This window comes from Erythrolamprus reginae, chromosome 3 (assembly GCF_031021105.1).
Source record: "Erythrolamprus reginae isolate rEryReg1 chromosome 3, rEryReg1.hap1, whole genome shotgun sequence".
NCBI lineage: Eukaryota > Metazoa > Chordata > Lepidosauria > Squamata > Dipsadidae > Erythrolamprus > Erythrolamprus reginae.
This window is the reverse complement of record NC_091952.1, coordinates 61,295,078-61,321,211: the sequence shown is the minus strand read 5'-3', so window position 1 is coordinate 61,321,211 and position 26,134 is coordinate 61,295,078. Positions and strand designations below refer to the sequence as shown.

Below are 26,134 nucleotides of genomic sequence, written 5' to 3'. Positions count from 1 at the left end.
GATTAGATTAGATTAGATTAGATTTATTGGATTTATATGCCGCCCCTCTCCGCAGACTCGGGGCGGCTCACAACAATAGCAAAAAACAGTACATAGTGACAAATCCAATGCCCAGCAATCCAATTACAATTTTAAGTTAAGAAATTCATAAAACAATCCCAATATATATAAAGAACAAGCACACAATCAATCAAACAGCAAAACAACATGGGCAAGGGGGAGATGTTTTAGTTCCCCCATGCCTGACGGCAGAGATGGGTTTTAAGAAGTTTACGAAAGGCAAGGAGGGTGGGGGCAATCCTAATCTCAGGGGGGAGCTGGTTCCAGAGGGTCGGAGCCACCACAGAGAAGGCTCTTCCCCTGGGTCCCGCCAGACAACATTGTTTAGTCGACGGGACCCGAAGAAGGCCGACTCTGTGGGACCTAACCGGTCACTGGGATTCGTGCGGCAGAAGGCGGTCCCGAAGATATTCTGGTCCGGTGCCATGAAGGGCTTTATAGGTCATAACCAACACTTTGAATTGTGACCGGAAACTGATCGGCAACCAATGCAGACTGCGGAGTGTTGGAGTAATATGGGCATACTTAGAGAAGCCCATAATTGCTCTCGCAGCTGCATTCTGCACGATCTGAAGTTTCCGAACACTTTTCAAAGGTAGCCCCATGTAGAGAGCGTTACAGTAGTCGAGCCTCAAGGTGATGAGGGCATGAGTGACTGTGTGATGGACAAACGTGTTCGGATGGTTCCTTTTCCATATCTGAATTTGGATTGCTAGTGAAATACAGGTGCATTTTGATATTGTATGCCTGGCTGGAAAAGCAGATGTATTTTATCATTCTATGCTAGTCATGTACCAGAGTAGCACTCATTTTAATCACAGGCAAAGAAAGACTAATTTTTTCCATCTTATTTTTCACCTTCTCAAGATTACTTCTTGCACTTACTGCTGTTTCCATGAACTGCCCCGATTTCTCAATTGCCTCTTAGCTGTCAGTTATGCTTTCCTCAATTAAATAGCATATTGGTTTTGATCTGTAAATGGAATAGAAAAGGGCAGTAGTAAAGGGATAGCAGACATTGTTCATAGTGGTTCCTACTCTGATTGTGATAAATGTAATGCTGAATCCCAAAGGTTTAACACATACACATACACTAAATATGTAAATGGTAGATTTGTGTATGGTATGACTGAGTTGTATGGTTTTAATAATGGGTTTTTTATGTGCTTTTTTTAACATATTGAATTTGTGATACTGTATTTTGTTGTGAGCCGCTCTGAGTCCTCGGAGAGGGGCGGCATACAAATCTAATAAATAATAATAATAATAATAATAATAATAATAATAATAATAATAATAATCACATACTCAGCTGCTGCAAAAAGATCGCACAGACTGACTACAAGCATAGACATGATGCTGTGACACAGATGATCCACTGGAACGTGTGCCGGAGCTACCATTTACCAGTGGCAAAGAACTGGTGGGATCATAAGCCCAAAAAAGTGGTCAAAAATGAGCAAGCAAAACTACTGTGGGACTTCTGACTTCCGACTGACCAAATTCTGAAGCATAACACACCAGACATCCTGATTGTGGAGAAAAGGAAAGTATGGATCATCGACATCGCAATCCCAGGAGACAGCAGAATTGAGGAGAAGCAGCTAGAGAAATCAGTGAAATACGAAGATCTAAAAATCGAGCTGCAACGACTCTGGCATAAGCCAGTGAAAGTGGTCCCAGTGGTACTTGGCACGCTGGGCGCAGTGCCAAAGGATCTCAGCGGACATTTGAAAACCATCGGAATTGACAAAATCTCCATCTGTCAATTGCAAAAGGCCGCTTTACTGGGATCGGCAAACATAATTCACCGCTACATCACGCAGTCCTAGGTGCTTGGGAAGCGCCTGACTGGTGATGAAATACGAAATCCAGCATAGTGATCTCGTTTGCTGTGTTGCATTGACATAATAATAATAATAATAATAATAATAATAATAATAATAATAATAATAATATAGATTCAAATATATTAGGAAGTTTCCTTTCTCTCAGTTATACAATTTCTTATTCAGATATGCATCACAGGTGCAGCTTTTTAAAAAAATAAGTATACATCGATGTTTAGGATGTGTATGATATGTAATATAGGTACTAATGTTTGATACTGTTGTATGTATGTTGAATCATAGAAAAGCTGAGACTTTAGCTAGAGTTTCAAAAAACATTGTCTTTTTGCTTTCCTCTAGGGTAAAAATCTGTGTCCACCTGCATCGGGTGGAGCAAAGCTGAATTATACTGTTCTGATTGGAGAAACTCCATGCACAGTCACCATCTCTGAGACCCAATTACTATGTGAATCTCCAAATCTTACTGGGCAACACAAAGTTATGGTAAGTTTCAGGGATTGAGATTTTTGTCTTTTCTACTTTTCAAATGTCAGAGTTAACTTCCATTCTCAAACTAGTTGTCATTCAAGGAGTTGAGGGGGGGGGGCATCTTTGATTGAAAAGAAGATAAGAATCTCCATTTCCTCAAAATGTAATGTCTTTATTTACAGTTCACAAATGTTTTTAAATTCAGAACCAGTATAGAAATGGCTGAAATAAATGCATGGTTCTGACCAAAGGGCTAATTAACTACCATTAATTTACATATGTAAATATACAATATCATAAAGAAATTTGTTTGTTTGTTTGTTGTTTATTCGATTTTTATTCTGCCCAACTCCCTAGGGACTTATGTTAAAATTTTAAAACATTTTCACCATCACGTGTTTGTCACTTGGGCATACATACACCTATTATCCAAGCACACACTGGCACAGTATGAATTTTACATGAGGTTATATAAAACAACAATAGTTACAGCAGCTGTAGCTCTGAACTGCTCATTGGCAAACACAAAACCCTGCAGCTATTGAAAGACAAAAAGAGCTGTCACACCTTTGAGCCTAACTACTTTTATTGTGGCAAGAGCTTTGGTAGGCAGCAGAGCATCTCAGTGGGTGCAAAAGTCTCCAGCATACCTTATCTCAGTTCATGCTGATGGAAGCTGTAGTTGAAGGGAAGATCAGCTTGCTGCCAGATCAGTAAAAGAAAATTAACCGGAGATATTTTGCAGAACAAATGAGATATATCTTTATTTGTGAGATGTATATTCCATCTCTTCCCCAATAACTTACGATGACATATAGCAATATGAGATATGATGGGCCTAACCTAACTTACTTAAAAACACTTCATTCATTCATTCATTCATTCATTCATTCATTCATTCATTCCAATAATCTAGAAATGGAGTCTTCCCAGTTCTAGGCTAAGGCCATAAGCACCAAATCACACAAGGGGAAAGTTAAAAGTTGTTTAGTAGTATTGTTGCAGACCTTTTTTGGGTAGGGGAAGCGGGTGTTTCACCATGAAAGGTATCAACAGATGCAAATGGTCTCACCTTCATATTGGTTAATTTTAATGATGGCTTGCATACAATTCTCTTCATATTTAGGAATGGTAGGTATTTATATCAAATAAGAAAATATGGGTTTAAAATATAAAGTCTATCACAAGCTGAGCTAAAGCTGTGATAGTCTCTTGGACAGATTTATATTGCTTCCTTAATGTGGAAATCATTTGTTTTGGCTTTCTACTGGAAAGTTTATCTTCTGATTTGGGCTTGTAAGTGAATAGGCTTCATTTCAATAGCTGCTCTTCTTTGTTTCAATTACATTGAAATAAAGAAGAGATGAGTGGGGGGTTCTAAATTAGATCGCCACCAGTTTGTGTGTGTGGGAGGGTGCTTCTGTACATGCACAGAAGCATCCGGGGTGGGTCAGTGGAGACTCCCATTTCTGCCACTATCGGTTCTATGGACCGGTCCAAATCAGGAGCAAGCAACCACTGGAACAGATGAGGCATAACTGGCACTGAAGTTTGTTGTAAAGATAGATCAAGGATATATGGTTATTTGCTACTGAAGGCTGTGCTATGCCATGTGTACCCTATCTGCTTAAGCACTTATTCATTCACACCATGTACATTCAATGCTGCATTGTTGTGAGTGTCATACTCATCTTGGTCTCAATGATTTTGCTGGAGATTGCCATCAATATAGCCAAGAGCCATGGATAGACTTTTCCTTTAGAATACTTGCACATTTGCGTTAGTGAACTATCTGCTTTTAAACCTGTGAGGACTTTACAAAAATTATCATTTTTAAAAAATCAATTTGAAATCATTTCATCTCACCAAAATGATGTCCAGTTGTAATTAATTACATAAGATCCCCCCCCCCCTGCTTTTGCCCCTGGTAGTCTTGACTTTAGCAAAATATTATTATCGACATGCCTTGGGTTACTTTATAAAACACATAATCCTTTTCTTTAAAAATAAAAAGTGGGAAAACTGGTAAATTAAGCCAGCAGTTTTTTCCCATATGAGATACCATCATCTGTGCACAACAAAAATGGAGATTAGACAGGCAATCTCTAAAGTTTAGCACAGTTTTGAGTACTGATCATTTTCTCCAGATTTACTGTCTATATTATACTGAATCAAAATATAACAAAAAGGTACATTTATTGTATCTAGCGTCTCATCATATCTCACCCAGACAAATCTGATGAAGCCAAAAGTATAATCAAGTCCATCTATTGACATATTAAAATGTATACAGTATTGTAAATATAGCAAAGACTAAAATATGAAATCTGGGTCAGTTTTTACCTCATTTGTCCAATACTATGATTTATATATCATAATTATTTGTACCAGACACCTATAAAGTGCAAACAAGTTTATTCTTTGGCAGCTCTAGCTATTTCCCCCAGTCTTGCTCTTCCATTTATTCTTTTGTTCTTTCTCTCTACGTTACTTTGTCAATGAAATTCTTATTCTCACATATTCATGGCTTATGAAAGAAAACTGAAAATTTATTTTATGAAAGTCAAATGAAGTTATCATGTAATCAAAGGAATGTGGGAAATAGTGCAAGGATAACAAATATGTTGTAATTCAAAGGCTTTTCTGTGTGTGTTTCAAGGAGGATGTGACCTTTCTTTTTATGGGGAAGTTACTTGCAAAGTCTTATCAATAACTTAGCAAATGAGTAGCATTTTATTACTTTTAAAAAGCTATATAGCATTTTGAGAATTATTTCCATAATAGCCGTAATATGTCAGGCTCCAGTGCCTAAAACTATTTGTGTATTTTTATTTTTTTTTAAAGTCAGCTACTAGACAAAAATTAACAGTTTTAATTTGTATTTGTATTTGTATTTATTAGATTTGTATGCCGCCCCTCTCCGAAGACTCGGGGCGGCTAACAACAATAAAAAAGACAATGTGAACAAATCTAATATTAAAAATAATCTAAAAAACCCCAATTTAAAGAACCAATCATACATACAAGCATACCATGTATAAATTCTATAAGCCTGGGGGGAAGGGAAAATGTCAATTCCCCCATGCCTGACGACAGAGGTGGGTTTTAAGGAGCTTGCAAAAGGCAAGGAGGGTGGGGGCAACTCTGATATCTGGGGGGAGCTGGTTCCAGAGGGTCGGGGCCGCCGCAGAGAAGGCTCTTCTCCTGGCTCACACCAAACGACATTGTTTAGTTGACGGGACCCGGAGGAGGCCAACTCTGTGGGACCTAACCGGTCGCTGGGAGTCGTGCGGCAGAAGGCGGTCCCGGAGATATTCTGGTCCAAGTGTTAACTCCCAAGTAAACAAATGGAAGGACTTATCCTTTTCATTTCAGCCCTATTCCCAGCATTCTTACTAACACATTTCTTGGCACAAATTTCATCTTTATAAGTGACTGGTTTTATTCCAAATTAATATCTTATTAATCTCTATACACGCTGTATTGTAATTCATCTTCTGGTTGATTCTCTTTGATGGCTAGGTGCATGTAGGTGGCATCATTTTCTCACCTGGTTCAGTGAATGTGATATCAGACAGCCTGCTGACTTTGCCAGCTATTGTCAGTATTGCAGCAGGAGGCAGTCTTCTTCTCATCATAGTCATCATAGTCCTCATTGCCTACAAGCGCAAGTCTCGTGAAAATGATCTCACACTCAAGAGACTTCAGATGCAGATGGACAACCTCGAGTCTCGGGTAGCCCTTGAGTGCAAAGAAGGTCGGTATCACTCCCTAATTTCAAATCAGATGTCCAGTAAAATATGCCATCCATTCAGACTTGGGGCAATTTTATTTTTATTGTTTCTGAATATTATTTGTATATGAAAGAAAGTGAGTCATTGAGGTGATAGAAACCATCAGAAACATGAAGAGAGTGTTTAAATTCTTAATACCAAAAAAGAAAAAGAAAAAATGCAGCCAATTTTGCTGTGAAAAGTCCAAAATATTATAGTATAATAACATAATACGATGCATGACAAATTGCTGGTATGTTTTAGCATCTCAAACTGTTCATATCATCTGAGCTGATTAGTTCCTGACCATTGTAATAAAGTTAACTTCTAAAGATCTATTGCTATTCATCCTCCTTTGCTTAGTCATAAAGCATATCCTGAAGAATGTTACTTCATGCATATATGCATACAAAACCATTCATAGTTATGCCAATACATGCATGCTCACACCACATGCACACACACAAGCATACATAATGGACAACTGTTTAGCATCTAAGCCCTACATTTAGTTAGGAGTTGTGATGGTGCAGGAGTTATAATGCAATTTCAGGCTAAGCTCCGCCCACAGCCCAAAGTTCAATCCTAATTGGCTCAAGTTTGACTTCCCCTGGCATCCTTCCAAGGTCAGCAAAATGAGGACCCAGATTGTTGGGGCGGGGTGGGGGCGACAATATGCTGACATTGTAAAATGGTCAGTGCTGTAAAGCACTATGGAGCAGTATATAAGTTTAAGTGTTATTGCCATTGCTATTGCTATTACTACTTAATTCATATTGTCAGTTAAGTGTAGCATTGACAAATGGTCATGTCCTTTAATTCCTTATTACCTTTTTATCAATCCAGTAAGAGTTATTGCATAGTACATATCTGTCTCAATGTTATTGGCTCAAGAAAAAATCAATTTCAATCATTGTGCTTAACCTATATAAAACATCATAAAGACATGCATACTTTACTTACTTACTTATTCACTCGCTGTTTGGTTTGTCTAATATAACTTTTCTCCATTCATTGACTACATCTCCAGTAGTGAGCAGTCCAAGTGTGGTTTCCATGGTAACTGCCTTCTGCTTAACCTATTTCCTTTGATCCAATATGAATTTAACAGGGCTTGAGCCCCACATACAGCTGTCAAATAAACATTTGGTCAATCTCTCTCAAACACACATATAATTGTGAAATGCCCTCTTTTACAGCCAGAGAATCCTGCATTTTTTCCCCATGAGTGTCTGTATGTGTCGGAAGACAGTAACAAGTATATTGAATGCAGAGACATCCTTTGCTTGACTAATGTGTGGAGAACAGGATTAGCACTTGATCCTATTTCAACAAGATGTATAAAATTTGTCGGTGCCAGGTCATTAGGCTTGGCAATCTGTGGATCTTTTTCTAAAGGCATTTCATGGAGAGGTTAAGGAAAGCTGGGATCCTTTGCAATCATAAGGTGCTGGAACCAAGCTGTAAAATAATTTGTACATTTTGGTGTAAAAATAAAGAAGCTTAGAATATGAAATGCTGTTACAGCCACCTGGCTGGCAAAAAAAAAAAAAAAAGCAGATCAACTTGTTGAAATGCAGACAGCACAAAGCAAAGGCAGATAGAAGGTAAATTGAGCTAACTGATTTGCCATAGATAAGCACAGACTGAAAAGTCTCAATTATTTAACTACAGCGTCAAACAAAAGGTCCTTTTGCCCCCTGCCTTTTTCTTTATGAATTTGCTGAAACAGCTCTTCTGGATATTGGAATGTGTCACTACCTCTTGATGGATTAGATAGTGTAACTCATATACATGTTTATCCCAAGACAGACAGACAGTCCCTCCCCTCTCTCTTTCCCTCCCTCTCTCTTTCTCCTCTCTCTCTCTCTCATTCTCTCATTCTCTCTCTCTCTCTCTCTCTCTCTCTCTCTCTCTCTCTCTGTATGTATGTCTGTGTAGCTGAATAGTCTGATCTTTAAAGCATCATCTAAATATACTGACAGAGTTCAAATTTGATACCTACATTACAGGCAGAGGTCTTAGGGCACAAATCCTGACTATCTCAAAATGTGAGAGTGACATGAACTAGGAAATCCCTCCTGGCTTAGAACATCACCCAGGTTAACAAGGTCTATGTGAGATATTGAGCCAGGATAGACAGATAGACAGATAGATAGATAGATAGATAGATAGATAGATAGATAGATAGATAGATAGATAGATGATAGATAGATGATAGATAGATAGATAGATAGATAGATAGATAGATAGATAGATGATAGATAGATAGATAGATAGATGATAGATAGATAGATAGATAGATAGATAGATAGATAGATAGATAGATAGATAGATAGATAGATGATAGATAGATAAAGAGGAAGCTGTTCTCACAACTTCAGATTGAAAGAAATACACGTTACAGCCTAGGCTTACAGTAAGAAGACCCTGAAGCACAACAAGATGTGAACACCTGAAGCTGAAGTGTCACTGCTACTCCTTCCATTATTGAACATAGCTGCTGACATGAGACTGATATGATATATGTGGTATATGCTAAACTCCACAACTTTCAAAAATGGTCTCAGAGCCCTCTGTCCAGAAAAGTACAGTGTTAGGAGCAACTAAGATACTGTGCAAGACACCCTTAAACTCCCAAGCTTCTCACACACACACACACACACACACACAAAGAGGGGGGGGGGAGAGAGAGGAGGGAAATAAGATAGATTTTCACATTCTGCAGTAAGATTTCAGGATTCCATTTGGCAGGTTAATTTTAATAGGGTGATGATGTCACCAGCACAATATATTAGAAGGCTGAAATGTGATAACTGCCATGTGTGCACAGTATTTGTATAGACCTTCATCTTGAGAAGAAGGAATTGGACAAGTGTTTCTATCCTTATACACATTTCCCTAAAGTTACAATTGAACTATATCAGTTTCCATGCTCTCCCACTATGTACATGAGGCAAATCTTCTGCTAAATCCGTGAATCTTGTTACAGTTTTGAATCTCAATTAATTTTCTTCCCTGACCCTAGATAAGCTATAAAACATGGGGATAGTTTCCTTCTTCTAGCTACATCAAAAGGACATGAGGAATAGAGGGGGTTGAATAAGTTAGAGAGTAAAAAAGCCAGACAAACTGATTTAAAAATAGGATCTTTATTTTTATCTAGTGCCTTTCAAGGCATATTCAGTGCTTACATACAAGGTGTGAACAGAATACAAATTAGGAAGTGTGTTTTGTTTCAGCATCTGTTCTTTGCATTGTGCTCTTTCTCTCTCATACTGAGGAAGTGGCTCCCTGCTTCAGGGCATGTCTTGGTGACACAGAGAGGTCTGGAGTAAAAGAGCTTCCTGAGTTGGCTCATTTGTAGTCCTTGATTGTTTGTATCTCATCCTCCATTCCCAGAGCCGGTCTCTTGATTGCCTGTCTTTCTCACTTGTTTCCCTAATAGCTTTTGCAGAGCTGCAGACAGACATCAATGAGTTAACCAGTGACCTGGACCGCTCAGGGATCCCGTATCTTGATTATCGCACATACGCCATGAGAGTCCTCTTCCCTGGCATTGAAGATCACCCTGTCCTGCGTGAACTAGAGGTAATGGAGTAGCTGTATGTTCTCTCTATCTCAATCTATTTTTATCTATTTTATTTTTATTTATTTATTTATTTATTTATTTTGTCCAATACACAATGAGGGTTTTAGTGGGTATATATCTATATACACACAGTAAATACATGATGAAGGTTATAGAGGAGATACTCATAGTAAAATATATCTAATAAATAATAGAAAAGAAGATATAGTAATAGAACATATCAATGAAAGAATAGAAGAAGAGATATAGGAATAGAAGAAAGGTATAGGAGATATAGGAGAGCAATAGGACAGAGGACGGAAGGCACTCTAGTGCACTTGTACTCGCCCTTTACTGACCTCTTAGGAATCTGGATAGGTCAACCGTAGATAATCTAAGGGTAAAGTGTTGGGGGTTTGGGGATGACACTACGGAGTCTGGTAATGAGTTCCAAGCTTCGACAACTCTTTTACTAAAGTCATAGTTTTTACAGTCAAGTTTGGAGCGGTTAATATTAAGTTTAAATCTGTTGTGTGCTCTTGTGTTGTTGTGGTTGAAATTGAAGTAGTTGCCGACAGGCAGGACGTTGCAGCATATGATCTTGTGGGCAATACTTAGATCTTGTTTATGGCGTCTTAGTTCTAAACTTTCTAGGCCCAGGATTGAAAGTCTAGTCTAGTCTCATAGGGTATTCTATTTATCTGATCAGGTAACTGGTGATGTTCCCCAGGTCCCTTCTGAGAACCTCGATTAAAACCCACACAGCTGGGAAAGCACCTTTCTGCCTCCCATGCTGAATCTTATTAGACATTTTGGCATAAGCACAATGAACTCTGACTTTAATTATAACATAAGCCTTGCATTTTATATATATTTACACACAGTTTGTTTTCTTTTGATTGCCTTTGTGTAGCTGCTGCCCTGACTTTTTTCTTTCTTTCTCTATCCCTAAAACTCCATGACTAGTTCTCCATGACCAACAGCAAAAGAGCTGCATTTATTACTGATGACTGGCTAAATTCCCTTTGAATTCTCCCTTTGTGGAAAAAAAAGCCAAAGGGGAGCTTGGGAAATCCATTCTCTGGTTTGCCTAGAGGAATAAGCTTCCCCGTTTTGCAAAGGAGCTTTTCTACATCTTGTCCTCCACTTGGCAAAGCTTTTGTGCAAGAGAAAGACCTTGGTCACATCAGTTCAGCTTTGTCTATATTGTATGCTGAATTGACTAAGTATATCACCAAGCATCCCAATTTTGAGGGAGGGTTTCTCTCCCCCCCCCCCCCATGTTGCTAAAGCAATGGCAGGAGCAGATGGGACCCATTATTCAGTATGAAAATGCTGCTGCTGACATTTGACCATGGAAGAACAATGAAGGGGAAACTCCATCAGAAACATTTTTACATTCATTACCAACACCGCATGTGTGAGAGCAATAACATGGGAATACCCATGCCTCAATAAACCACCAGGGTGCCCTGTGAAAATAGTTTTTCATTTTTGCTGCTGATGGCTCTTGAAAAGACATTTCCCATTTCACTGCTCTCTTTGTCTGAAAAGCTAGAACGCCTTATTTTCTCCAGATAGAAGCTAGAGCTCCTTAATTTCTCCAGTAAAAACTGATTGAATAATTTATTACTGGAGAAACTATGGAGCTCTAGCTTCTTTTGACCACATAGCTTTCAAAGAAGGCATGGCTCATGGTAGAACATTATTTTTTAAGGTAGCATTCTTTTAAGGAGAACTACAGCATCCTACCTATTGTGAGTTGGTATATTGATAATTATAGGAAGTCCTTCTCTAGGAGTATAATTAAAATAAATTGGGCAGGTACTGTAACTCAAGTGACAATATGTAATCCAAGGTTGGAGGAATAGAAATTTAAGTACAAAAGCTCTATTATATATACTTAGTTTAGTAAATTCATTTTTCTATTTTTTTTTCAATTCTTTTGCAGAGATTAATGTTTTTGTATTTTAAAATTATTTAGGTTACCATCAAATGAAGCTTGTTGCTTATTTTTTTAATGTACATGCAAAGAATAAATTAACTGAATTATTAATATGGGTATATCAAAATTATACATGGGAATACTAGTATTCCATCACCCCTTGCTTTCTCTTGTACATGTAGAATATAGGAAATAAAACTGATAGTTGAAACGGATTTTTCATTCCCCCAAAAAAACTAGGATAAGAATCAATGTGACACCAATCCCACTGCTGCTTAGTTATGTAATATAAATAAGTTGAAAATATATGTCAGCGAGAACTTTCTATAAGAATTTTAATATTGTGAATTATAACCTCTAATTTACACCCAGGACTATCAGAAAAATGTGTTTATATGTGCATGTATTAGAGTTTCACAGTGGAGTGGGAGTCTAAATCAGCACCTGTGATTTAGTGATTTGCCTATGTGAATGTCATTTCTGTGCATCTCACAACTAAAGAATACTTTGTTTTAAACGTGCAACACTGACAATATAACATTGTCAAAAACATACTCTCAAAAACATTCCAGTTTTAAATTATTTTAACTGAATACTTTAAAGAATTCCTAAATAAGCACAAAAATGAATTTGAAAATAATAGAATACAAATGAGTAATCAAGAGATTTTTAAATGTCATGGAGGTTATTGCTTTCTAATATATCATTAATGAGTTGTAAATAGTTAAATATATTTAGTAAATTGTGTCATGTTAGATGATTAAGAGTTGCTATTAAACTCAAATTAAATATGTATCAAGAACGATGGTCAACACAATATAAATCATTCAATGGAATTATAGCTATAATAAATTCAGCTCATATTACTAAGAATCTATTCTGATTTTTTTATCTCATAAAGTTGAGATATGTATTCTGTGCATGGTTGAAGCCAAATTTTGGATGTAGCATTATTGTATTATAGTATTAATATTTTCCAGTTTAGTTGATATATCTGTACCAGATTTGCTTTTAGGATACAAGATTAACACATTTGAAATTTTATAGGTCCAAGGGAATGGACAGCAGAACGTTGAAAAAGCCTTGAAGCTCTTTGCCCAGCTACTCAACAATAAGGTTTTTTTATTGACATTTATCCGTACCCTGGAATTACAGCGAAGTTTCTCCATGCGTGACCGTGGCAATGTGGCTTCCCTCATCATGACAGGACTTCAAGGAAAGCTAGAATATGCCACTGATGTCCTCAAGCAATTGTTGTCTGACCTGATTGAGAAGAACCTGGAGAACAAAAACCACCCTAAGTTGCTCCTACGCAGGTAAGAATGGAAGATTTGCAACTTTGCACAAGAAGACTGTAATTTCAGAGCAAAAGTGGTCATTTAGATGAGTGTGAGCTTTGGGATGAGGATGTGATTGCTATCTCATATTTATTTATCAAGCATAATTTTAAAAGGATACCTACCAAGTTCTGCAAGTACTCAATGAGGTTACTATTTCAGTTTGCATCTAGGAAATCTGGTGCTTAGTTAAAATACTTGATATTCCTGCCACTGTTCTTCTTTCCCACAGACTGCTCAAAAATTAGCATTTGACTGGTGGGTTTTGTTGTCCAAGAGAAGATAAAGAGGATAGTTCAACTGTAAATCTAACATTTCAGAATGAGCAGAACAAAGCTACAATAGCAACTTAAATTAGAGTTGGCCAACAAGAAACAGGCAGGTGTTATACACCTTAATATTATAGTTATTATAGATAGTCATTTGATTAAATTAGAAAATTTATCTGTTCACCTTTTGTGAAAAGTTAATACTATGGATCATTTTTCTTGTCTGGAAGGCATGTTACACTAGAACATGAATAAGTGAATTTGTTGAATTTAATGAAGAGCTGTGATGGCACAGTGATTAGAATGCAATATTGCAAACTAATTCTGTTGACTGCCAGCAATTTGATCCTGATTGATTCAAGGTTGACTCAGCTTTCTATCCTTCCAAGGTCGGTAAAATGAGGACCCACACTGTTGGGAACAATATGCTGACTCTGTAAACTGCGTAGATAGGGCTATAAAATACTGTGAAGAGGTATATAAATCTAAGTGCTATTGTTATTTACATAACTAAGTAACAAATTCCCTATTGGTTTTATTTAACACAGATTGTGTTAATTTATCTGCTAATCAGTAAATCATATTCATGCCATATTTTATGATGTTACACCAACATAACTAGTGTTGGTCAGAAAGGTGACCATGGAAATCAAAAAATGCTCAGTTGTTTTTAAAGCTTTCCCCTATGGGCGTCATATACCTATCCTATAAAGGCTGACATTACTGAATATTACAAGAGTGATTTGGAATGCAATCCAAATACTTTCTGAATACAAGGAATAGCGCCTATATGAATTTACAGTTAAATATTTAACTAAATTCAGATATGCGCTATTCCTAGTATTCCTAGTATTCCGAAAGTATTTGGATTGCAATGATCATCTTTTTCCAATCCAGTTTCTCTTAATATATATTTGACGTACAGCCATGTCTAATTCTTTTGCCAACCTGAAACCAATCTGTTTCAGTGTTTTCTATCCATACAGTGATATCCCGACCTGGGTATAACATTTTCAAGAAGTCAGTGAGATGTTCTGAGATTCCCTGAGCACTTTCCATAGTTTGACATAGTTTGACATGATCAACACAAATATAGGATATTGATCTCCCCTAATTATGCTATCTCTGAAGTTTCTAAGAATTTGAATAGGTAATTTATTCAAAGGAAAATACGTTTTTCCATCCAGAATCATTTGAGAATGAGAACTTATCTACACTTTTTAGAAATACAAACAAAACTATTTTTTTCCAATCCTTTTGATCCCACACGAAAGGTGAGGGAATTTTCAATCTAGTAAGAACACCATTCACTTGAGGGACTTCCTGCTTTTGTAATTGCTGTTTCATAGCACCTTTGGTTTCTCTGAAATTGAGCTGGAGATTCTTACAATAGCTTTTCACCTAACCTACACCAGAAAATTCCTTGAAGGTTTCCCTGTTGTCAAAGAACAGCTCCACAAGGGATGACCCTAGGTGTCAGTAATAAGTAAGAATGTGTGGTGGAGGTTTTGACAGCTTGACAATTTAAATGCATTGTTCAGCTTCAGCAAACTGACCCTGACCTACAAGAACATTAGCCATATTATTCTACATTTTCCAGATGTCAGGTTTTTTATTCCCAGTTCATTCCATTTCTATCTTACCTGATATGTTGGTAAGAGTCTGTCTTCCACCACCATTACTAGCCTCCCGAACAAACTAGTTAATATGCATGAACAAGTAATCAGAAGAATCAATTTGTAAGTCATGCTGAGACTTTTTTAAAAATGTGACCTTTACATGCATTTCAGCATATCCAATTCCTGCAAGCCATTAAGAATATATTTTAAACCTTATATATATTCCTTTTTTGTTAAACAAAGGATCTATACCTTGTAAAGTCACTGAAGGTGGTATAATGTGTGTAGTGGAAAGTTGTCCAGTTTCTCTTTTTCTCTCCGACATCCTATCTAAATGAGCGTCTGATGTGGGCAACTACCATTGCTTTTTTATCAGCATAGAGCCTGATGACTTCTACCTCTATTTGCAGTGCCCTCTGTTTCAGTTTGTAAAACAGCAGTAAAAAAAAACAGAACCTTATAAAATGTATAGGGATATTGTGTGTTGCTATAATGCTTCCCACCTATTCAAGAGGGATGTAATGGAGGTAATCATTTTATTTTATCCAACTGAAGACTCTGATGTAACCACATATGAAATTATACAATAAAATTAACACCTTGTCACCCAGGACAGCAAGAGGAGATGAATTGGCTGTTCAAGCCACTGATGGAAAATTGCATTTTTCTTGAAGCCAGCAGCTCTATATAACACAACTGGGACATTATGCTACATTGGCCACTAAGCCTTAAGGCAGGGCACTTCTAGAGTATGTGAGATGACTACCTCGCTTTCCAAAATGCAAGTCTATTCCCACCCCCCACCCCTCCACATAGGAGGTAAAAGCACAGAAGGACCATCTGTCTCAGCAATGCCATCAACTTACATAGGGCCTTAGGTCACAGACATACTCAGATATTTGTCCCTACTCCCTATGCCACTAATTCCACCTTTCCCCAGACTACTTCATCTTCTGTTAGGACTGTCAAAGGAAGGGAACAAGATGAAGAACAAGAATACTGGAAAACATGTTTCCTCAGGAATTAGGAGTGGACAGGAGATTAATCTGAGAGGAGATTCAGGTCAAGGATTCAGTATTCGTAATTTATCTGTATTTCAGAAGAAATATAGTCCTTATGACAAAATCATTTCATATTATGTTATGTTGCTTTCATTTGCTTCACATAAAACAACAACGCATAAACTAATCTTTTCAGTCAGCATTAAAGTTTTAGAGTAGTGATCACCCTAAAAGACAGTCTTTGTTAAATAAACATAATTTCTATTACTGCAAGCATAGTTCCCTCTAAGCTGAGCAGTGAGCAATCGCTCACTTAAAAATCATCATCAACTCAGAGTTTTCCAAACCTGCCCAGAAGCCGAGAGGGAAAGAGTGAGAGGGAAGGAGAGAGAGAGGAAGAGAGAGAAACAGATAGAAAAAAGAGAGGAAGGAAAAGAGAAAGAAAAAGAATGGGAGTAAGGAAGAGAGAAAGAAAATCAAAATCTAGTTTGAAACTAGCTCAACTATTTAAGTGGCATTTTGATATTGATAGAGTTGCCCTATTATGAGCTCACTGTTATAGACACACAGTACAGTATTTTATTTTGAAATTCTCTGAGGCAAAACAGGGTGGGTTTTTTATTTGTTTGTTTGTTTGTTTATGTATTTATTTATTATTTCTGTACCGCCCAGTCCCGAAGGGACTGCCGCTCAGGCACTATACTTTTCCGCCCACCCCAAAAAAAAAATTAGAGAGAACACTGACTGCAAGGACAATTTATTGAGGGATATTTTTAAAAGTCTATTTGCCAGGGCAAATATCCATGTGCTATGTAATACTCCCAGGTTTACTGCAGTGTGTTTTTGTTACTTTGATAAATCTGGTCACATTGTGATACGAGAAAGATACAAATGGCAGTGAAAGAGAGCAAATGTTGTCATTATTTGCTTCATAATAATCTTCTCCATTCTAACAAATTAAGTTTATTTAACTTTATTTATCCTAAGAGAAGACTTCTGATATTCATCCAGGAATTGTAGATTTGCACAGAAGGTATGAGTAAGATTATTGTATGTGCTTTAAAGAAATGTATATTAGGAATAAGTTTTAAGATCACATTTTGAAGCTTCATTATAGGTTTCTTTATGTTAATTTTTACTACATATTTTACTATGGAAATAGGAACACTGAAGCATATTCTTTTTGAGACTTTTTTTTTTCAAATATAAGAATACCATATTTTTCGGAGTATATGATACACTCCCTAACCCACCCCCCACCCCCGCCCCAAAAGAGGTTGGAAATGTCAGTATATCTTATAAACTAATACAGCCATTTTTGGCTTCCCAAAGTCCTGGCCCCGCATCCCATTTTTGCAAAAAATAGGCCTGTTTTTTTTTAAAAAAAAAATGGGGTGTACAGAGGATTTGGGAGGCCTACAGAGTGCTCCTGAAAACTGAGAGAAGGCAAAAACAACCCAATTTTTATTTTAAAAATGGAAAAAAAATGGACTGTTTTTTTTTCCAAAATTCGGAGTGTTTTTGCCTTCCCTCAGTCCCTAAGAGTATTCTGCAAGCCTCCCAAAACATCTTGCTACTACATTGGGCTTTTTTTTTTTTTTTTGCAAAAATGGGGGTATTTTTGCCTTTCTTCAGCCCCCAGGAGCACTCTGCAGGCTTTCCAAAACCTCTGTGTGCCTGTTTTTTGCAAAAACAGGCGAAATACAGGTTTGTTTTTCAAAATAAATGGGGCACAGAGAGTGTTTGGGAGACCAGCAGAGTGGTCCTGGGGGCCAGGGAGGATAACCCCACCCCCTTACTTATCTCTTTCAAATCTTAGTGCAACATATATACTGGTGCATCTTATAATCTGAAAAATGCTCCTATTTCATATCTGGCGCTTTAGCACTAACCCTAAAATTGAGGAAGCGTTCCCAAGTAAAAACATACAATGTAGTAGCAAGACATAATCTTATTGTGACATTGTTAACTTTGCAATTCTGCTGTTTGTCCTTTCCATCTGCCATAGAAATGCATCAGGGACATGAGTCAGAAATGCAAATAATAACTAGAGACACAATTTTTTCTCCAAATAAACATCTGTTGAAATTTTACAAAAGAAAATCCTTTGTGGCATAAGAAACTAAGCAATATTGTTTGGCTATTACTTGCTTAGAAATGGGACCTGCATATCTGTCTAGGTTAAATGGGATGATGTCAAAGTTAAGAACAAATGACCAGCGGTCTTATCACAAACCAAGCTGGCTAACTGAATTGCTTGCTTCAATTTTACCCCAGAATGTATCTAATCCCACTCTCCCATTGCAAATTAAACTAAAAACTCTAGGATTCATATTTGTTTGGATTTTAAATGCCTCCTGAAGTCAGAAAAATAATGCAATTTCAGAGCACTGCCAAAAGCAAAGTGCCTTCTTCCTCTGTTTTTAAATTGTGAGTTACCTGATTCTGTGTGTAGATTCTTTCTCTGGCTCTCCAGGCCTACTGCTCAAACACTGCAGAGATGAAATAGCATAATTCCTCAGACCCAGACAGATGCAATTTTAAATTGTAAACACCATTGTTGGTCTGTCTTGATTCATGGAGCTACTAGGACTTGAAGATTTTATTAGCGCATGATAAAATGAGATCGCCAGATCTACATTTCCTATTCCAATGTGTGAGCTAACTGTACGTTTTACACTGAAATTCTCATACAAGGAAATATAAAAGTGTTTGTAGTGTTGTAATATATTTTATATAATATTTTCTACCTTGCTTGGGAGGAATTTGTTTTATTGTTGTTCAAATTGTAAAGCCAACCAACTGCAAATTGCAACTCTGAACAACCTACACTGAGTTATTTTCTTTAAAACAATAATCAGACAAATAAAACAAAACGACAAGCAATGATAATCTCATTATAGAAGGGCTTATTTAACAACTGTGTCCAATTTCTGGGGAGTTTTCAAGGCTATATGAAAATCCAATACAGGTGGACTCTTTGTAATCTCTGGGGATATGATATTCCATGGGACAGGTGCCTCCTGGGTCCTATCAGAAGATATTGTTTCAAAGAGCAGATTTAAAACATGTCTACTGTGTCAGATCTTATGAAATGGGCAGCGACAATTGAAGATGGTGGCTCTGGGTGATCAGAAGTTTTATGGGTGATAATCACTATCTTAAACCACAGCCAGAAAAGTACTAGAAGCTAATTATTTATTAGATTTGTATGCCGCCCCTCTCCGTAGATTCGGGGCGGCTAATGCAAATCCTATTAATAGGGACAGAGGTCTTCAAACTTGGCAACTTTAGGACTTGTGGACTTCAACTCCAAGAATTTTGTGGGTTGCAGTCCACAATTCTTAAAGTTGCCAAGTTTGGATACCCCTGCCCTAAACACAACACCCTAAATGGTTATCACTGGATTCAATAGGCATGAACAAATATTGGCATTTCACACACACAGCCCTTATAGTCATGAATGAGCCAAGTATTTTACTTGGCTCACTTTGAATCTTTCAGTGTTGATCCTTATTGTCTCTGGTTACTCCACCATTCTAGGCAGTAACTAGGGTCTTGGCAGAAGTGCCTTGGCTGTCCCCCTTGATGCCAGTGAGTCCCAGCACTGTGATCCCTGTCTTGGGGACCAAAAACCAAAAGAAAAAGTGGCATCCCCCCCCCCAAGCCCTCACATCAGACCACCCATTCAAATGTTCAATTCAGGTATGGATATTTTAAATATCACTCTACAATTATGGAATTCAGGCATACCTTCTCAATATGGTTTGTTTGCCACTGGAAAAGAATTCTTCTTTTGAGTCAACCTCCTGTACTTTATCTTTGCTTTCCCATGCTCTTAACTCAGATCAATAAGTGGCAGCAGCATTCAAGCTTTCCTCTCCAACCCTCACAGAGATTTAGTATCTTGCTGCTGGAGTTTTCATTGGTGTAATGAGAACTATTATTTCTTCCTTCCCCTTTCCCATCAGTTTACTGACATGCTGTCAGAGTGACAACCATTGAAAGTGATAATGTTTCTAAATGCTAGATTTTTGTCATGCTTCATGCACGGTTTAGACTCTTGAAGATTTGAAATGTAGGCTTGCCAAAATGGCAACTGCTCAATGTCAGATAAAGTTATCTGATGTTTAAATGCATCTGTTTACATTTTTACAAATATCTATATCTATCTATCTATCCTAGAGATATACAGATAACGTGGTTTCATGAAACAATCTGTTTGAAGAATTTATCACAGCAAATTATTTTATTTCCTGGTTTTTTTGTGAAAAGTATTAAATAGTGCTAGGGTTCACAGAATGAAAGGCTAAGGATCCCAAACTCCACTTCCAGAAACCCTCTTGATATTTATTCCTCTATCAAGGTTCCAGATAGTATCCAAACTAAATCAGAGTCCAAGTCAAAGTATTCCTCAAAGTTCAAATTTATTTCCAGAGCCATCCTGGCACCTACGCTGGAAAAGCCGAATTCCACTTAGTTGAAAGTTCACATCCCTTGTCCCCCACCCACAAACTTGTCACATTGTCCACTCAGATTGTGCCAGCATGGCAAATCCTCCTTCCACTTCCACCCATATGGTGGGAATAGGGGGGCTTTGAACCACTCAAAAGAATGCTTTGTGGCTGCTCCCTTATGAAAATCACCCCTTCCCATAAACATCAGGCCTTTTATATATAGTGTGGCAAGCTGTTAATTTATCACCAACATCTGAACCAGCTTGACATCCTCATTCACCCCTATTTCAGAGTGGTGGTTTGGTGCTTCTATATTCTATAACCCTGAAATGTGAGAGGTGGGCTTCTAACATGCTGTGTGCATTTTTTATGAATAAAAAGTCAGAATGCAAATGTTGAAATAATTTATGTACAACCACATTCTGGGTATGTAGTTTATATTGTAGGTGTGATGAATAGAGGATTCAACTCATCCTTCTGCCCTTGGGAAAGAAATCAATCTTACATGAGATAATAAAAATCAAACTTTATAAAAAAAGCATATGATTATAAAATATAACTTCCTGGGCCCTTTTTAAAATAAGTATTAAAATACAGAAAGGGGGTGCAGTGACTCAGTGGTTAAGATTCTGAGCTTGTCAACAGTCTGAGTTCAGGACCCAAGCATCACTTGACATGGTGAGATTCCATTACTTGTCCCAGTTCCTGCCAACCTAGCAGTTCAAAAGCATGAAAATGTGAGCAAATAACTCTGGCAGGAAAGTTACTGCATTCTATATTTTCATGCTGGCCACATCAGTGGTGGGTTGCTGCTGGTTTGGACCAATTCATTAGAACCAGTAGGGGAAATTCAGCACCACTTGCCAAACTGGCAGAGATGACCAGTGTTATATAGAATAGAATAGAATAGAATAGAATAGAATAGAATAGAATTCTTTATTGGCCAAGTGTGATTGGACACACAAGGAATTTGTCTTGGTGCATATGCTCTCAGTGTACATAAAATAAAAAGATACATCTGTCAAGAATCATGTGGTACAACACTTAATGATTGTCATAGGGGTCAAATAAAACAATCAATATTAATAAAAAATCTTAGGATACAAGCAACAAGTTACTGCTCCCGAACCAGTCCTCTGGGCACCGTGGATTCAAAGAAACCCTCTGCGCATGCACAAAGGTTTCTGCGCAAGTGCAGAGGGTCATTTCCAGGAAAGGACGTGTGGAAAGGATGCAAAATGTGCACTTCCATCATAATGTGAACCGGTGGGGAAGGTAAGTATAAACAAATCCTGGCCCATATGATGTCAGAAATGTCTCTCGGACAATGGAGGTTGGCTGAGAATCTTAGTTGATCACTCTCTCCAAGAATCCGTTATGACTGAATAGGGGAAAACATTAAAACTTAAAATGCAGACGGGGTGGGAAGAGATAAATATAGTACTTCTCAGATCGTACAACAGTTTACACATTAGGTAAGGAAAACATTTAAAATGCAGTTCAGGACATACTATAAATGAAGAAATTTCTGCTGCCAAATTTCTGGTATATCTGACACACAAAAGAAGCATCTGTCATTTCTAGACATATGGCTTTTGAGTCTGCATTCTACACTTTTACAATTGACTTTTTATGTAAGCTTTATACCAAGAATGTTATTTATTTTCTGTTTGTAAGCGGATTACGTGATTTAATTCAGTTCTTCTAAATCAATTGTTTAATATTCCTCTTCTTCCAAAAATCAAATGCCTAATAAGATCAGATTGAGAAAAGAACTCACATTCTCCAGCAGTAGAGCCAGATTGTTAATCTTCACAGCCTGGTACCTGCACCCTTGTAAACACCCATTATTATTATTATTATTATTATTATTATTATTATTATTATTATTATTATTATTATTATTATTATTATTTAGATTTGTATGCTGCCCCTCTCCGTAGACTCGGGGAGGCTCACAACAGCAATAGAACAAGTCATAACAAATCTAATAATTTAAAAAACATTTTAAAAACCCCATTATTAATCAAACATACATACAAACATACCATACATAAATTGTATAGGCCTGGGGGAGATATCTCAATTCCCCCATGCCTGGCGGCAAAGGTGGGTTTTAAGGAGTTTACGGAAGGCAAGGAGGGTGGGGGCAGTTCTAATCTCCGGGGTGAGCTGGTTCCAGAGAGTCGGGGCCGCCACCGAGAAGGCTCTTCCCCTGGGTCCCACCAAATGACATTGTTTAGTCGACGGGACCTGGTGAAGGCCAACTCTGTGGGACGTAATCGGTCGCTGGGATTCATGCGGCAGAAAGCGGTCCTGGAGATATTCTGGTCCGATGCCATGAAGGCCTTTATAGGTCATAACCAACACTTTGAATTGTGACTGGAAATTGATCGGCAACCAATGCAGACTGCGGAGTGTTGGTGTGACATGGGCATACCTGGGGAAGCCCATGATTGCTCTCGCAGCTGCATTCTGCACAATCTCATCTTGCTGCAATCCAGTTCATTATTAGCAAGGTCCAGGATGAATAGCCAAGAAGCCAAATAATTGGATGAGCAGGAATAGGTCCAGAGAATAATGAGTAGTTTCCATTAGAAGTAATTTGTTGCCTAATGTAGATAAACTCCTGTTCTATACTTCCCAAAGATTTAGCCAGGTCATAATTACACTGCAGTAAGTATCAGGTAGAACTTTAACAAGGAAATATAACTCAGATGTATTTTTATTTAATTTTAACTTACTTTATAAAACCTTAAGAAATAAAAAGAGAATGACGGCATGGAAAACCATAAATTGCTATTTTAATTTCTACCTACGGTACATAATGTTAAGTGACAAGTTGTGGGGGAGGGCTTGATATCATTACCTGGATTCTTTAGATATGCATATAACTTCTTTGGATATGTTTAACTTAATAAAACACTATTTAATTGGATTTATGTAACAGTCTAAGCCAAAATGAGATAATTTTTCAGTGTATATAAATATGTGTAGTTTCATAAGGCACACATGATTCTATAAAAAGCTATTCGTCCAGCTGCTGTGAGTATATCATTTTAAAGCACTATTAAAAAAAGGAAGAAATTACATTCTGGACACTTCGACTGTGTCCATACTTAAACTTCTCTGATTCCCTGCTTTCTTTCTTGTAGCCATTTACTTTGACTTGTAGATAGATTCAGGAAGTCAAGTGCAACTCCTTAAATTTTACAGAGAAATTTCTGAAAATTGATTTAACTTATGCAAATTCAAATTAAAAAAATAATAATGAGAGAAGATATACTGGTTTAGTCCTAGACCTAAAAGTGAAAAGAACAAAACATGGACCATTCTAAATTCCATGTAGAAAATAAAAATATTGCTTGTCGGAAGTTAAATAAATACCTTGTAGTATAGGAATTCCATTCATACACTGTCAAAATAAAATATCAATGGATAATTTTCCAAGCATCTCAAATCTCAGATCCCTACTGGTATTTTGTATCTCAGCTATAGATCGGCCTTAACTATACAAATTATTTTAATCAAGGTGCATTTTCCCTTTTAGTTGCTGTTATTTACAGCTGTGTTTAGCATTTAGTAATTGTATACATGTAGTTCCCTGATTTATTCCCAATCATCCAGTGACCATTCAAATTACGACTGACCTGAAAAAAGGGACTTACAACCCGGATTTGAAGTTCTCATAGTGAAGCCCTTTCCATTTCACGTGAATAAACATCAGGGCCTCAGCAATATGGCCACATTTTCAGCTGTTTTGCACTTATTTCCAGTTTTGGACAAAAATACCCTTAATAAACCATTATTTTAGTTAACAACCTTGGTGTTTCCTTAATGTACCACAAAAATGTCATAAAATTGGCTGAGTCAAATGACTATTTTTATGGATTTTCTTTCCAGACATTCTTATCCCAGTGGGTTTAGAATGGACCAAATTAATTTTAGAATAAATAATATTAGGTCAAGTGTATTATGTAGCTTGTCCCCATGATTTATAAATTTATTTGTCTGGTTATCTGGATAAAATCACAATTTCATCATTCAGAAGTTTATATCCTTCACTCATTTAACGCTCTTCCATAGCAAGAATGGAATGGAAATACAAAAAAATCATTTTTGTTGCACAATGTTGCAAAACCAATGTTTTATTATGCTACTAGTTCTATAGAAACTCTTACTTGCAGTTGATCTCACTATTCTTTTCTAAATTCCCAAGCGTTCTGACTTACTTTACCTAAATTACTGGTTAGACAGTAAAGATAATTCTGTTTCTAAACATTGCAAAGTTTTGTTATATTATATGCAAACCCTGCTCTGCTGTGAACGTTAAAGTTTACACAATACAGTGACAATGCAGTCATTTCTCTTTTGGTCTATGATAGGGGTGGGCTACTGCCCGGACGGGGAGGAATGCAGTGGAGTAGCAAAAATGGAGCTCCATCCCAGAGAACCCAATTTGCACTGAAAGATGTTGAAAGAAAATGCAGGGCATCCTGCATAAGACATGCCCACAATGTGGTAGTAAAAATTTGGGTAGCCCTTCACTGGTCTATGATTATAATAAAGTTCATTCATTTTCAACAAGAGCTGGAATTTGATAAGGAATCCTCTTTACTACAGACAATATTCAGTATTCAATGCTAATAATGTCACATTCTGATTTTCTCTTTAATTCTTTACAAAATGTCTGTATCATTCCAGGGTTCAGGATAAGGTGCAATCTATATGCTAATCAGCAGTATCTTTTCAGATCAACCCAGGGTGCCAACATAGACTTGAATATCAACAATCTATTGCTAATGCTTCATCCTGAACCAACACATAACCTCTTCTAGTAGTTTCTTAATCCAATAATGTTCAATTAGTCTTTTGTAAGACTTTCTACTAGAATTTCTCAGTCAGTTAGGAACAGAACCACAGTAAATTGATGTATCCAAATCACAATCTTTCTTGGGTAGCCCAGAAAGATACCATGGCCAAAGTATGAAATTCCAGTGTGAGGTCTGACAAGTCTAGGATAGCATAATTCTCCAGCCATCTCCTTTACAGACCAAGAAACATGATGGGTACCTTTTCGGCCACTTGCCCCATCTGCCCTGAGTCCATGAGAAGAGCAGCCTATAAATCAAATAAACACACACACACACACACACATACACATACAGTTGTGGGCTCTACAGTATTTTATCCAGCTATTAGCATAGATAAATGATACAAATGATGAAGTTCTACATTGTCACAATTTAGACTTTGTGTAAGTTTTCCACTGAATTCTAGTCACCTTTGCAAGAATTTATAGAATATAATTTTGAAAGTAAGAAACATATTTTAAATATTGCTATAGGGATTGGCCTATGACCAGGGGTGGGCAATAGGCGGGACGGCATGGAACGCCATTCCACCAGCGGAAATAGAACTGCGCATGCAGCGAGATTCGGCTTCTGCCAAATGTCACTTCCACAGCCAGCAGCGACAGAGAGTGGGCACAGAGAGTGTGGCACTAGTCCGGCAGATGCGGGGTGCCTCTGCTGCTGCTGGGCTGGGCACTGCAGGACTGGGTCCTGCAATGCACCGTGGTGGCCAGTCCTAGCCGGGAGCTGCTAGCGGGAAGAAATCATAGCTGGCGGCAGGCATTGGCAGAACACCAGCCAGCATGAGAAGCTCCGCATGTGGCACCTGGCCATCTGCTACATCGACCACATCTCTGAACTGCTTGGCCAGGAGATGTACCCGCTGTTCTGCCTGATTGAGCTGCCCCGCTGCAACTAGAGTGGGGGCGCC

The 26,134-nt window shown here is 37.5% G+C and overlaps 1 protein-coding gene across 2 annotated transcripts in view; it reads left to right on the top strand.

Annotated features, from left to right (window-relative positions):
- The window catches only part of PLXNA2 (plexin A2), a 545,151-nt gene that overhangs the window by 475,749 nt on the left and 43,268 nt on the right, over positions 1-26,134 (top strand). For both annotated transcript variants that reach the window (XM_070745594.1, XM_070745595.1), the window contains 4 exons: positions 2,250-2,393; positions 5,901-6,135; positions 9,600-9,742; positions 12,715-12,983. In XM_070745594.1, the coding sequence (XP_070601695.1) occupies positions 2,250-2,393; positions 5,901-6,135; positions 9,600-9,742; positions 12,715-12,983 (791 nt within the window). The remainder of the gene's footprint in view (positions 1-2,249; positions 2,394-5,900; positions 6,136-9,599; positions 9,743-12,714; positions 12,984-26,134) is intronic.